The following is a 13969-nucleotide window of genomic DNA, read 5'->3' as shown; positions in this document are numbered from 1 at the left end:
GAGTTTGAAAATTTAATCCGGAGATAGGATCCTAATTTTACATTTTAAATTTACATTTTAAAGTCTACCTAATGCTAGATCCCTTTTCACAAATGACGGTGTTTGTCCAACCTTAAGCCTCACAACTCGGTATTTGCAAGGGAATTTTATCACAAATTTACATTTTATCCATAACATGATTCATCTTCAGTTCCAAGCAGTGATGCAGTGATGACCCTCTCCCCATGGAGTTAGTCAAACAATAATCTCAGTGAAATGGGGCTTTAATTGTAGCCACAAGAATTAATGAAGAGATTATTTTCAACCATGGCTGAGTAAATGGCCTGTGAAAACAACAGCCCTGATTTTTTGTTTCCCCCCATCCCACTCCATGTAAAATATATAACTTTTACATGTATTTTAAGTGCTTTATTCCTTCATCACATCCTTTTTATACAAGCATTCCAATCTACAGACACTTACTGCCAGGAAATGAGTACTTGAGGAGACATAAACTCATCTTAAATAGACAAAATATCTGAATCTATTTTTCTCTCATCGAAAGGTAATCTTGACTCCAATTAATTCTTCTTAGTACCTAAAATTGCAAAATAATCTTATTCTCTCTACTTACCTTCCGTCCCATATACAGTCAGAAGAAATTCAGTAAGATACCCTTATCATTTATTGTGCTTATCACTAATGTATGAGTTATCTGTCATGAATAAGCAATACAACTCTAGTACAAATAAAAGGTATTTTAACACAATGTTTTGCTGACAGGAGAAGGTGACAGCAGCTATAATAACTCTACAGCAACTGGACGATGAGTTGATTGCTGAACATTGCTAGGTAGGAAAAATATTGTCTGAGTAGAAACAACACAATTGTTTAAAAGCCCCATGAGCAGGTATTTGCTGAAGTAGGTAGGAACCTACTATTTAGCACTGATTCTCAGATGAAACAGCATATGAACCAGGTTTCTAAATGTTCAGAAAAAATTGCTAATTTCTCTCCTTAGCAGGCCTGGAAAGCATACTTCTATTTCTGAGAGTCACAGCTGCTCTAAAGGGCAATTTAATTTAAGACAGCACAGAATCTATTTTTTTTTTTTTAATTTATTTACATCAATTTTTTAGATTTCTCATTTGGAAAATGATTCTGCAAAAGATCTAAGAATGCTATTGCCAACCAACTATTTTGCATCCATCAGCCATTTTATAAACTTGTGCTCTTCTCTAAAACCAATATCCACTTTTAGGGAAGACTTTTGCTCTTTTGAAAGAGAACTAACTTTAAAATGCATGTATTGTCTTTTGTGGATGGATTGTTCTGAACTCTGAAGCTTTTCTAGGTGACAACTGCAAAATAAAGCAGAGTTTATTTTGAGTCAGTTCCTCCAAAGAGACAGAGCTCCTCTGCTCCCTCCTCCACCTCCACCTTCCTCCATGCATGCGTCCTCCAGCCCATTCCCCCATGCTGGCTGATAGGGGCAGCATTAGGTCTGTGTGGCAAATGGAGCCTCTAGCACTCCAGTATTTTGATTTTTATGGATAAAGCTGAAGGGTTCAGTCATTCTGAACTATCTCTTCTCTGTGACTTACCCTCTGACTTCAATGTCGTTAATAAACTAGGTTTAAAATACGAACTTTATATTCCAGTTTGGTTGTCTTCACTAAGGAAAAAAAAACCTGCCATAAGTTGTTTGATTCTCTGTTGATCAAAAAGGTGACACTTCAGTGTATTGTCTCAACATAATTCATTAAAAGTTCTAGTGTCAAAAATAATAGGGGTAAACAAGCAGCAGAGCCAAATCAACTATTCTCAGACTCGAGGTTTAAAACATAAATTAGGTGAATTTTAAATCATCATTTTCCATACCAAAAGCCCTGAGGATTAGAGGAAGAACATACCTTAAAAATAACATTGATGTTTCCACTTGGAGCATTCACATTGATGAAGGAGATTTTTAATGGAAAAGCATTGGATGTAAAATAAGAACATGACTGCAGGGGAAAGAAGGATGAGACAGAAGAACAACATGTCACATATACAAAACACCAGGCCAGTACAATACCTCTGAAAAGGATTCCAGCTTTAAACACTGCTCAGTGGCAGTGGCAACAAAAATAAATTATTCTTGATATTATTGACTGTTTCACTGGGTCTGAAAAATAAGAAATTCTTTTCTCCAGACAATCTGCTTCACTGAAATATCAGACCATAGGAACAGATAATATTTTAGATGCTAATTGTTTTTCATTTTCACCCAGGCCTATCAACGATAAGCTTTGGCTGGAAGTGAGAGGATGAATTATATAAGACTGATCTAATGAGTCTTAAAGCATTGAAAAGCTTTTGGTCCTATTATTTTCTGGAAAAAAACCAGCCATGCCCAGTCAGGAACCTGCCAATCTCTTTGATGACCTCACTCTGGCTGAGGATACAGGAAATTTTGAAAATCATGCTCTATTTTATGTAGAATTTATCTTAATTAAACACAAACTCTGACTTTCATGCTCTACAGCTTCTTCCACCTGAAGATCTCAAAGGGGTTCAAAGAGCATTAATGAGCCAAGCACTGCAAATCCTGTGAGAGTTTTGGGTGGTATTATTATCCTCATTAAAAACATCCAAGGAGGGTGGCGGGGAAACCCCTCAGCACCAGCAAAAGACAACGGTAAATTAAAGGTTTGGTTTCTGGAAATAATGAGCACCCCACAAGAGCTGCTGCTGGCCTTACAGGGCAGAGTGTAAGGGAGGCTAATTTGAGCTCCACCACCACCAGACACAGCTGTCTGCTGCTTTTCATCTTAACACCTCAAAGCATGGCACAAGCGTGCAAATATTGTCTCAGCCACCCCAGACCTCTGAGACGGGCCAGAGCCATTATCAGCGACGAGATCCCGACCCCCCATGGAATTTTGCCAATTGAAATGTCTCAGTGAGTGCTTGAAAGACTCCTGTGAGATAATGCGACTCTGATAGAGCTGAGAGCAGGGCTTGCTATTGGTAAAATCAATAGATGGCACCAAAATGAATTAAATTTAGGTAATTATAAGCACTTCAAAGTTCTAATTTGCATGATTATACTGACGTACAGCTCAATCAAGAAACTACATGTATTTATAGAAAGATAATGTCCTATGATGATCTAAGAAAAATGAAAAAAGTCCCTCTTCAGATATTACATTTAAACATTTTTGTGTCTGTCCAGCCAAGCTGGTGCAGTATAAATAGCACGACTTTACAGTGAGATACCTTTCCATTAGTCATTATTGCCAAAAGCCTGAAAGCAGGGAGAAGCAGCAGGCTTCAAATCCTTCTGACTTGTATCACACACAATTTTCCCAACTCTGTGGGGTGCTGGAAGACCTCTGTTCTCAGCCAGATCAAGGCAGAATAGCAATTACTAGGAGAAACACAGGTCAGAGGCAATTGAAGGGATCAGCACCTCTTAGAATCAGGTCCACTATGGATAATGACCCAGAGAACAAAAACAGAGCACAAATTGCTGTAATTAGGCAGCTATAACTGGTAATATATATAGCTGTTCATGTTCAGTTTTTCCTTCATGATGGATAGATTTTCCTTCTCCAGAGACGAAACAGCTCATTCCTGGCATTATGTTGTTTATGAAAACATTTTTGAACAATGAATAAGTGAACCTTAGTATTGTGGTCAAAGTCAAGGCAAGTAACAGTGAAGAGCATTGCTGTTCCCTTTATCCTTAAGTCATTTTTAACAGGAGTCGTAGATACAGGTAAGCTAGTGTGAATATTTGGTATTTTAGCAATTCTCAGTCACACCCTGAGTCTCAGCTCAGCAAACAGACAGCTGGCTCTAGACTTTCAGCTGCTGCCATACCTGACATGGGAGAGAGAGGATGGGTAAAAATCCTGTCACCAAGGGCTACCTGGTGGGAGCCAGGTCTCAGCTTCCAGGTGCCCTTGCCAATCCCACCACCATGGCAGGGCAGCCGAGCTGGGAATGGGCTGCTCAGAGTTTGAAACCTCTGGTTGGTGTGATTTACATGCAGCACCCACCCCACCCACCCTGTCACTTCTGCCTCAAACAAAGCTTTAAAGGGGATTATTCTGGGTGTAAGCTGACCAGATGACTTATGCTCGATATCACTACGATCATTTCCCGGTCAATGAAGGTATCCACTCCATCTCCTCTTTATACTAAAAACCAAACCCAAAATTAAAAATGTAACTGTTCACACTTACATCTGCCTCTATGCCTTGGACAACAAGCGCGGGGTTCAGGGGGAGATGGCAGACCTTCACCTCCTGGAAGAACTGCTGGAGGCTGCTGAGCTCCACGTTTAACACCTCCTGCAGCACGTGAATCATCATGGCAGCATGAAAGAACACAAAATCAGCTTTTTTTATTGTCTTTCTGTACTTTAAACAAGCAGTGCAATTTCCGGAGCCGGTAGCATCCGTGTGACCTTGAAACAGCTAGTGAGGTCACACTGAGGTACTAAATTAAGAACTGTACAGTCACTAATCACTCCACAGTGATGCTTTTCCTGCCTAGATGTGCTACCAGCTCATATGCCCTGTGGGTTCAGATGGAAAGTGACTGTTTCCAAGGGCATGGAGTGACAGGACAGGGGGGGATGGCTTCAGACTGAGGGAGGGTAGGTTTAGATTGGATGTTAGAAAAAACCTCTACCTGTGAAACCAGACTTGATGGGGCAACCTGATCTATTGGAAGGTGTCCCTGCTCATGGCATGGAGGTGGAACTAGATGATTTTTAAGGTCCATTCCAACCCAAACCATTCTCTGATTCTATGATTCAATACCCTTCATTAGGGGTTGATTAGCCTTGTATTGCTCTGCTGTTTCTCATGTGGTTTTTTGCCTTGCCTGACAACTTCCCAATTTGTTGCTTATTGCCTCAACACTGTGATTTCCCTTGCCTAACTGTGTTAGCTGCAAGGTTTGGGAGCTTCTCAGTATCATAGTAACTGCAGCCTCGAGATTAATCTCTAAAATCTGAATTATGCATCAGTAATGTATAATGTATTACTACTATTTCTTTTTCTTTACATGGATTTTCCTTTTGCAAATATTTTTGTCTTTTTACTCCCATGTTTGCTTTGCTGCTCTCAGTATCAGCACTGAGAGTTTTCTGAGAAACCCTTTGAAAATCTTCGAATCCTTAACAAGGCAGAAAGATTCATGATATTGTTCGTGATAACCAGCAGTGCAAATATATTTTTAGTTGGCTTTCTGCTCTGCCTTGCTGAGATTTCAACAAGAAGCAGTTTTACACATCAGGTAAGTAACAGCAGCTGTCCTGGAAAATTAACAGTTCTGAAATAGAAATGTACCTGTGCAGTATAAAAGCTGTACCTACTGGAGAAGACAACTGCAAATTTCTACTGCCAGGGAGGAATCTCTTCAGGTATGTGTTCAATGTTCATTGCTGAGTCCTATATTTGAGATATTAACTACATTCCACTCTGGTTGTCTTTGTTAAGAAATGAGGATGTGTCCAGCCTGCCAAGAACAACTCTTAGTAAAGCTTTCAAGAAATACTGCAGCTCTACAGGAGTCAAATATTTTGGGATGAGCTGCTGAATGTGAGCATTTCTCTCAGTGAAATCATAATCAGCTTTGTTGCCATTACTTCTGGCCTCCTCCAAGTCCACTTGAGAAACCACTGATGAAGGAATTTAAATGGCTTAAAAGCTCTGCAGACCTCATGAGTAATAGTGATGGGAGTCGTCCCATTAAACATCTGTGTGTTACCTGTTCTCAGAGCAGAAGAATGTTTATAAAGTTTAGTTAAATCTTTGGTTTATTTATGGAAAGGGTATTAAGGGAAAGAGGTGTTACCTTAGAAAAAATAAAATACCCTAAGAAACTTAGATGGAAGGGGCAGTATTTTTTAACAAACCTTTCTTTTTGGATCACTGGCAGCTTTCACTTTTGTGGCAATGTCTTCCAGAATTCTGACAAGCTTTTCTTCCTTAGAAAACTCATTGTTCAGGGCTTGTCCAGCACAGAATTGGAGAGCAGCCAGTAGTTTCTTATACCACATTCTGAAATGAACTTCATTCTGTGCATTCTTCAACAGCCTGAAGGAAGGAGGGGAAAAAAACATCAGTGTATCTAAAACTGAATTTTATTTTATATCAGTTAAAGCAGGAATAATAAATGGACTCCAGGCTAATCTACGTTTGGTCACTTTGGGCAGCAGAGAATGAAAAAAAAATGTTATTGCTAGTAGGCAATCAGACTCAAGCCCCATTTGATAACAAATGAGATTCCAAACATGTTGAATAAACAGAACACTGTCATTTCTTATTGTCATATGTAGTGCAATGCCTGTATTGCTCCTTATTTCTGCAAGAGAGTTTACAAAGTGAAAAGAAGTTGCATTTTTGAAGTCCAGTGTTAAATATATATCCCTAAATATTTTTTTTCTCCTGTCAGTACATTTATACAAGCAAGCAAATCTTTCAGCTAGGAGGTGCATTTAAAGACTGTTTTAGTCTCGGATGTATCTTCAATTCTAGAAATTTTCACTATTTTAAGCTGAGGAGACATTTCTGAAATTGGCTATACCACTAAAAAGAGTGAAGTGAGCCCATTTTATTTCTTTCTTTATTGGTAAGTGTTGCTCTAAAGCAAAACTCAGCTTTTAGTTCTTCTGAAGCCTGCAAAAGCTTTGGAACTGGAGTTACTGCCAACATAAAAATCAGAAATAAAACCAAACCCATACTCTTTTTAATAATAATCACCATGCAGTCTTCTCTAATTACACATTTATTTGGGTCAGGAAAGCTGGGGAGTGTAGAGGGGTTTTTTTAGTTAATCAAATTGATCATTGGGAAATTTTTTCCTTATGTGTGCCAGAGGTTTTGTACACTGCTTGATTTATTTTTTTAAGTGTAGATGGAATCACCAGCTCTATGTTGTTGTTAACATCCTGCCCATCACCTGGGATATCCCTTTGCCTGAAAGACTGATGGAACTGCTCTTTGCTTTTGTATGAACTTTCCCCTCACAACTTCATTCTTAAGTACATCTCAAACCGTAAATTCCTTATAAAAGTCTGAATCTTAATGCAGTTTCCCCAGCCTAACAAATAATGCTACTTTTCAGGACAGAAATCAGAGAAGCTCTTGATGTTCAAGGCTCACCATGTGAATGAATCAGTCACATATGAATATGTCACATAACAAAAAACAAGAACAAGAAATTATTTGAAGTATTGATACTTAAAGGTGAAAAACTGTAATTCTTATAGACACTTCAACTCCTTCAAATCATATATAAGGCATTGCAGCATTGCTACTGCAGCACATGCCTCTTTTGGTGATGAGGGATTCTTGACATCTTTTATAAGACAATGATTCTTCTAGGTCCTCTTTTCCTATGTAATTCAAGGCAGAACAATATCACCTACTGCTTTCTGAAAAGCCTTTCCAGTTACACAAAACCTCGGAACATCTGAGGATTTGAAAATCTTTAAAGAATGAGTGGTGTTTCTATCAGAAATGCCTCGACATGAAAGGGAAGCGATATGAGAAGTTTATCATCAACACTCTCTGGAGGAGTCTGAAATAACTTTTTTCCCCTGTGGACTAGTAAAAACAAATAATTACTTTTTGGATCTGAAGGAAATACAAGTTGTCATTGCAATGTCTGGTGGAAGGCAAAGCTCAGCACACAGAGGCTGCTGTGTTCTTATCCTGAGCCTTTCACAAATGGAGGAAGGCTGAGAGCGCATGCATACACGGCAGTGGACAAACAAATTCTTTCGTATTTTGATCAGAGTAAGTCCAAGAGTCCACAGGATGGGATTCATCTGCTTAAATGTCAATACCTCATGCCATTCTAGATATCTTAGGAGATCCACTTCCTCCAGCTGCTGCCTTGGAAGGGCACGGGTCCACTAGAGGCAACATGTCGTGTGTGCCACTCCCATGCAGATGTCTCAGATTCCCTGTGCTGCCTAAAATGGCCTGTGTCTAGGGCACTGCATCACACTCTGCAGTGGCCTTTTATCTCAGCTGTAGGCAAACAAGGCCATCTAAAGTAAAAACATACTCAGTCCACTTCAACAGCAAGTCAGGAAGAGGCTTGGTGATTATCTTCTAAATAAAAGCATCACTGTCCAAATTGGTATGGGCAGGAATTTAGTCTATCAAAGAAAAGCCCAGCTCACCCTCAGTCCAGCCAAACACTTTGCATTTTCCTTGACACACAGTCAGGATGAACTTGTTCACTTTTGTCCTGCAAATACAAGCGCACCTAAGAAAAGGCAGCTACCACTGTGATATCTATCTTGAACTGGACATCTAATGCTGGTGCAGAGCCTTGCCTGCACTGAGGCTTGCATTGGAATCAGCTCCTGAGTATCTAAATCATATTCATTCACCTACTCCATTTTTAATAGTACACATTTAGGAAATCCATAAAGGCTACCTCTTCATGCTTGAGATCTCCCTTTAATCCTCTCAGATATAGAGAACATTAAACCAGCTTTTATTTCCCTAAAATGAAAGGCTTAGGATTTCACATATAGAAAGCAAAATAGCAAAACCAAAATGGTTTACTATTTTAAACAGAGCTACTTCCTGCATAAAACAGATCAACTTAGAAGATCCATTTTTTGATTATCCTTGTGGCTGAGTGTTCACAGGAAATAAGCTTATATACACATACGATATAATGATTTCTTTTCAGCCTGAGAAAGGATTATGGGCCAGATTCAGAGAGCTTATGCATAAGGTGTACATGAGGACACAGGGTATATGGAGCCTGAGTCCTCTCACGTGTGGTTCTTGAGCCCAGTCCATGGGGAAAGCTGAGGCCGTCATCATGATGTCACTGATAAAATCCATTTCCCTGCCAGCACACGCTCAGTCTGAACACACAAGGCAGCTTTTGACAGTCCATGTGCTTCCCCAGCAGCTCCCACAAGGGACTTGGGGCTCTACACTCAAAACGTGTCAAGCGACTGCTACGGCAGCACGGCTTCCTCTGCCTGCCCACAGGGGCAGGTGTGCTCCTAAAAGCCTGCAGACCTACATTTGCAAAATTATTTGTATGCACTGGGTCTGACTTCTATATTCATTCTATAAAAGTGGTCCCAAAGAGGATACGAAGGACAGCTTTTAGTGTGACTACTCGTTGTAGGCTTCGCTGAAATGTTTATTCAACAAATGAACAAAGACGCTGTTGCAATTCTGTCTTCAGAGCTTCCTGGTACACACATCTTCACCCTGCCACGGTGAGAACTCAGTGGAGATAGGAAAATCTGCAGCTTCTGAAGTTGCAGGGTGGAGAAATGCTCAAGACACTAACGAAATTTTCAAGTTTGAACATGATGCCTAGCTGTGACAGAGGAAGACAAAATTGGAATGATTTAAAACCCAAGGCTGTCAGTCAAGAAGCATGTGAAGTTGTTTTTTCCTGATAATTTTCACAGGACTCTGCAAGACAGAACTCAGTATAAAAGCCTGGATTTATGCCAGGCCTAGGTGGAGCATCTTGCTCCCAACAACAGAGAGACTTCCTTACTCTTCAGGTTCTCAGATTTGGGACAAACACCCTTGTTCTCAGCAAGGCTGGTGAACTCAGACACTGTCCCCAGGTCACTTTTCTGAAACAGTACAGAAGGAAGTTGACCTGAAATTGAGAAATGGAGTAAGTCAGGTACAGGGGTGCCCTGAAAGATGCCTCTGCTTTCTGCAAGAGCTGCTTCTCCTCCTTTCTGCATGCACCTGCTCCATGCCTGCAAGGTGGCTCCAGCCCCATTTCCTGGCACCCACAGCTGCAGATGTGTGTGAGTTTTCTGGGTGTAGAAATGCAAGCAGGCTGAGAGGCTTTTGCCCCAGGGAAGAAAGGAAGGTGGAATTGAGTCAGGCTGACTTGGCTGCTGTGTCAGAGAAGGTGAAACAGAGCTGCTTCTCCTGGCAGCTATAGAGAAAAGGGTAATTAAGGAAAAAAAAAAAAAAAGGAGAAAAAAAAAAGAAATGAGATTGGATAGGGTCTTGGTAGAAAAACAGGTGAGCTGGCCTCATTCTCCCTCTGTGGTGCTGGAAAACAGGGAAGCTGACACAGTCTGCTCTCTGAGTAGGATTTGGCAGACAAATGAAAGAGTGAGGTGGCTCAGACAACTCTGCTGCTTGAACATCTGTTCCTTGTCTCCTTGAGAAAGGGGAGCAGGGTGAACCGGAGAGCGATGCCTGACAGGACACATTAGCTCACAGGTAGCCTGTAAAACCATGTTGTACCAAACAAACCAAACCCAACCCCAAGAAGAAAAGGCCAGGATTTCCAGTATCTTACTGCAGGTTTAGGACCTACCTGTTATGAAGGAACAAGGCAGTTTGACTGGGTGATTTAGACATGATGTCAGGAGGGTGACCATGGTTAATTTGTTTCCATGTGCTTTTCTGGTATTTATTACACAAAAGTTGTGCCTACCAGCACACACTCTGTACACTCTGCAAAAGGTGTTTTGAACTCAGAGACACACCATGAAAATAAGGTGCCTTAGGGTTATAAGGTGAGTGCTGAAGTACCTCCTGTTGGTCAATCTTTGGTAAACCTGACCAAGGAAGTCCATATGCTTTGTTCTGAAGGTGTATTTCATGTTTGTTCTCTGTTTTGCTAAGTTGAAGGCAGGACAAGTCACAGAAGAAGAAAACAGTGGTACAAGACTGCTTCTCATTATGGCAATAATTGCTTTAAAATTATTCTCCACAGCCCTTCTTATCAAAGATAAGCACACAAAAACACTTCTCTACCACTGTACAGCTTCTGTGTCTGAGGTTGCCATCTGTCTTGATTATCCTGCAAAACTCCTAATCTGTCCTTTGTGCTTTATTGTGCCATGGAGCTGTGGCACATGCCTGAAGCTTTAAACTCATTTAATTTCCCACTCCTCAAAGAAAACATTTTACTGTTTGCATTCTTAAAGAGAAGAATGAGTAACAGGGCTGGTTTGCCTGTAGGACTTCATTTAGGCTTTGCAGCTCCTTAGGTCTCAGTGCAAGTTCCCCAGAGATACATGGATGGCAGAGATAACAAAAATGTGCAGCTGAAGATGAAGAACACCATCTACCCTGTGACAGGTCATGAGGATGAGCGGGCAACTGCTGCTAGTAATTAGTCACTCAGTTGCAAGTAAAACCTCTCTTTGTTTTTTCACTTTTATCTCCCCACTAGTACACTGGACAAGGTTTTACTTCCCTGCCAGAGAAAATGGGAATAATCCCTTTGACAGAGATATCATCACAGTGAGTACTGCACAAACACTGAACTCCTACGACTCCCAGGTTCTAACAAATACCTGTCGCCCTCCATGCCCTACACCAGCAATGCCCTCACTCCTCTGCAGAGTACAGCCAAGCAGGCAGGACATGATTTTTCAAGTCTTTTTCACCTGCTGGCTGGTCTGCTCAGCCTCTTTAGACACAGCCAAACTCTCAGGCAGCAGGGCACCAAGCTGGCAAATATGACTGGCTTTTCTTACCTCTTTGCCAGTGCCTAGGATGGATGACTGAACTTGCTGAAGCTCCCAGGAAAGTGTCTGGCTAGATGGCCAGCTAGGATGGCAGCTACTGCTTCAGGAAACAGAAAGGATCACTTACACTTGTTGCAATGTAATCTCCATTCCCAGCCTCTGCCACAGCCTCAGTGAGGCATTGTCCATTTCTGGACAGAAAAATGTAATTAAATTAAGCTTGCTGAAAACCTTACAGTGGCTCCACTCTTGAAGCCCTTTGTTATCCAAGAGAAATATACAGGCTTCCTCTGTCAACTTCCTTTACAAAACAGATACAGGATAACATGTCTGGTTTTAAACCAATCCCAAACTCTAGAAAGGTGTGATTTATGTACCACAAATCAAAGAAAGGGGAACACAGAAACATGGATACCCCAGCACCGTTGTGGGTAGACCTACTGGGGAATTGCAGTCAACAAAATGACAGACATGAAAACAAACTAACAGGTGAGGAGCACGAAATGCCCGGCACGCTGAGAACAATGCAGTTTCTGCAGGGGAGAAAGGGGAGTGAAGTCAATTGGGCAGAAGTTACTGTGGATGAGATGGAAGAGACATTGCAATTCTCCCAAGTGACTGGAGTACTGAGCATTTTCCATAGATTTACAGAAGCACAGAGCAAGGACATCAACTTGATTAGAAGGATGAAAACTGAACTTCCTTTTGCTCTCCCTTTCTTTGACCAAGTACAAAGCCAGGAGAAAGGGAGAGGCACAAGAGGGCTGGGAAAACTCTGCTTCATCTGCTGATCTTTCATCTTTATTTGTATTCTAGAACAAGAAGAGAATGAAAGTTCATGTTTCTTGAGTAGACTGAGCAAAGTGTGGTACATTTTCTTTGAATCCTTGTAACCAATAAGTCTCCAAGATGAAGAAACAGCAGCTGTTCAGTTGCTTGAAGCACCTGTCCACTTTTGGCTCTTCACTCTTCTCACATGAGAAGCCTACAGCCAGTTTCACATGCTGCTTTTCATAAAAGAGAGCTGTTTTTATAGACTCATTTTTCAAAGTGTTACCCAAGAACAGAAAATAACTCTGCTTAAAGTGAGATTTTGTTTTAACATACCATGTGATTAATTTGCTTTTGTTTTTCTGATTCTTTTATAACATAGAACAGAAGTCTACGCCATTGATCTCCCTTTGACAACAAAATATTGTTGTAGACATATAAAGTATGGGGGTTAGGCTTGAGAAACACAACATTGCCATTATTTTCTAATCTCTCAAAGATCTTTATGAACAACACAGTACAATTTGCATTCAGACAAATCACTTGATTCAGTAGATTCAATCAAGGCAGCTCCTCCCACTCCCACTGAATGCCTGAACTGTGGAATGAATGTCCTGCTGACTCACAAAAAAATTAGCAGATCAGTGAAAACAAAGGCTATGCAAGGAAGGTGCCAAACCCTGCTGAGGTTGCCTAGCAGAAAAATGTTTTATTTGATATGTAATATCGTTAGCTGCACACACTTTGCATTAGGAAAATGAATCCCAGATAAAACTGATGTTGTCTGGAGGAGAAAGAGCTTGAAACAGAAATGAAATGAACCTTGAAAATGAACTGTATCAAGAATTAATTTGAATGTATAATGGTGCATGGGTACCAGTATCACTACCAGAGATAGACGCTGCTTGGTCTAAGGTCTAAGCAAGCAACGATCATCCTCATAAGGTCATCTCCAATTTGTTGAATGGATATGATAACATCGATATAAGTGCTGCAAGAATCATCTACTAAAAAGCAGTGCTAACAGTGTCTGTCTCTTTCTGCTCCAGTTTGTAAAAAAAAATTAAAAAATTGTTAGAAAAGTGGGTCTTTTTCTAGTCTGCTCCTCTTCATTGGGCAGGATCTGAAAGCAGAAATTTATTAACACGCTGTCACAAACACAAAACATACCTCTGGCAGAACACCAACCCAACAAAATTTAGTGGTGGTTTCAAAAAGCACCTGTGCACAACAGTGCTGACCTTAGATAACTTCAGAGTCTTGAGTGGGGGTTCATGGCCCAGCAAAGATCCCACCCTAATAAAGCATGGATCCAAAGCTACAGGAATGAAAAGCCTTCACCCTGAAGTGTCATTAAATACTGAGGGTGACTTAAGCTCAGACTTGCAACTGTAGGTCTGACTGGTTTCGACTATTCATAGAAAAAGTACCACCACTGCCTCTTTAAAGAGAGTGATTAAATGTCCTCTCCAAAAACTGCATTTGGAAATAAAAAAAACCCCAATTGTTTAACAAAGGTATTGCATTTAATATCTGCATGAACATTATCAATTGGACAGCATTATTTTCCATTCAGTGAGAAACTTGGCATTCAAGTCTGGCATTAATTGTGAAAAGTCTGGTTCCATCTTTGCCAGTGCCTTCTTTACGTGACTGAGTACGTCCCCGTCTGCGCTTTTCCCAAAACTGCAGATTTTCTCCCCAGAACAAATGACGTAT

General features: G+C 40.7%; 1 protein-coding gene across 3 annotated transcripts in view; it reads right to left on the bottom strand.

Moving 5' to 3' along the window:
• PIK3C2G (phosphatidylinositol-4-phosphate 3-kinase catalytic subunit type 2 gamma) overlaps positions 1 to 13969 on the bottom strand; it is a 194110-nt gene that overhangs the window by 76294 nt on the left and 103847 nt on the right. For all 3 annotated transcript variants that reach the window (XM_042050268.1, XM_042050269.1, XM_042050267.1), the window contains 3 exons: positions 5894 to 6074; positions 4212 to 4319; positions 1893 to 1985 (listed from right to left, as the gene is read on the bottom strand). In XM_042050268.1, the coding sequence (XP_041906202.1) occupies positions 1893 to 1985; positions 4212 to 4319; positions 5894 to 6074 (382 nt within the window). The remainder of the gene's footprint in view (positions 1 to 1892; positions 1986 to 4211; positions 4320 to 5893; positions 6075 to 13969) is intronic.

This window comes from Corvus kubaryi, unplaced genomic scaffold (genome assembly GCF_017639235.1).
Source record: "Corvus kubaryi isolate FWS band 111438036 unplaced genomic scaffold, C.kubaryi_AGA036_p1.0 72, whole genome shotgun sequence".
Classification (NCBI taxonomy): Eukaryota; Metazoa; Chordata; class Aves; order Passeriformes; family Corvidae; genus Corvus; species Corvus kubaryi.
This window is presented reverse-complemented; position numbering and strand designations above follow the sequence as displayed.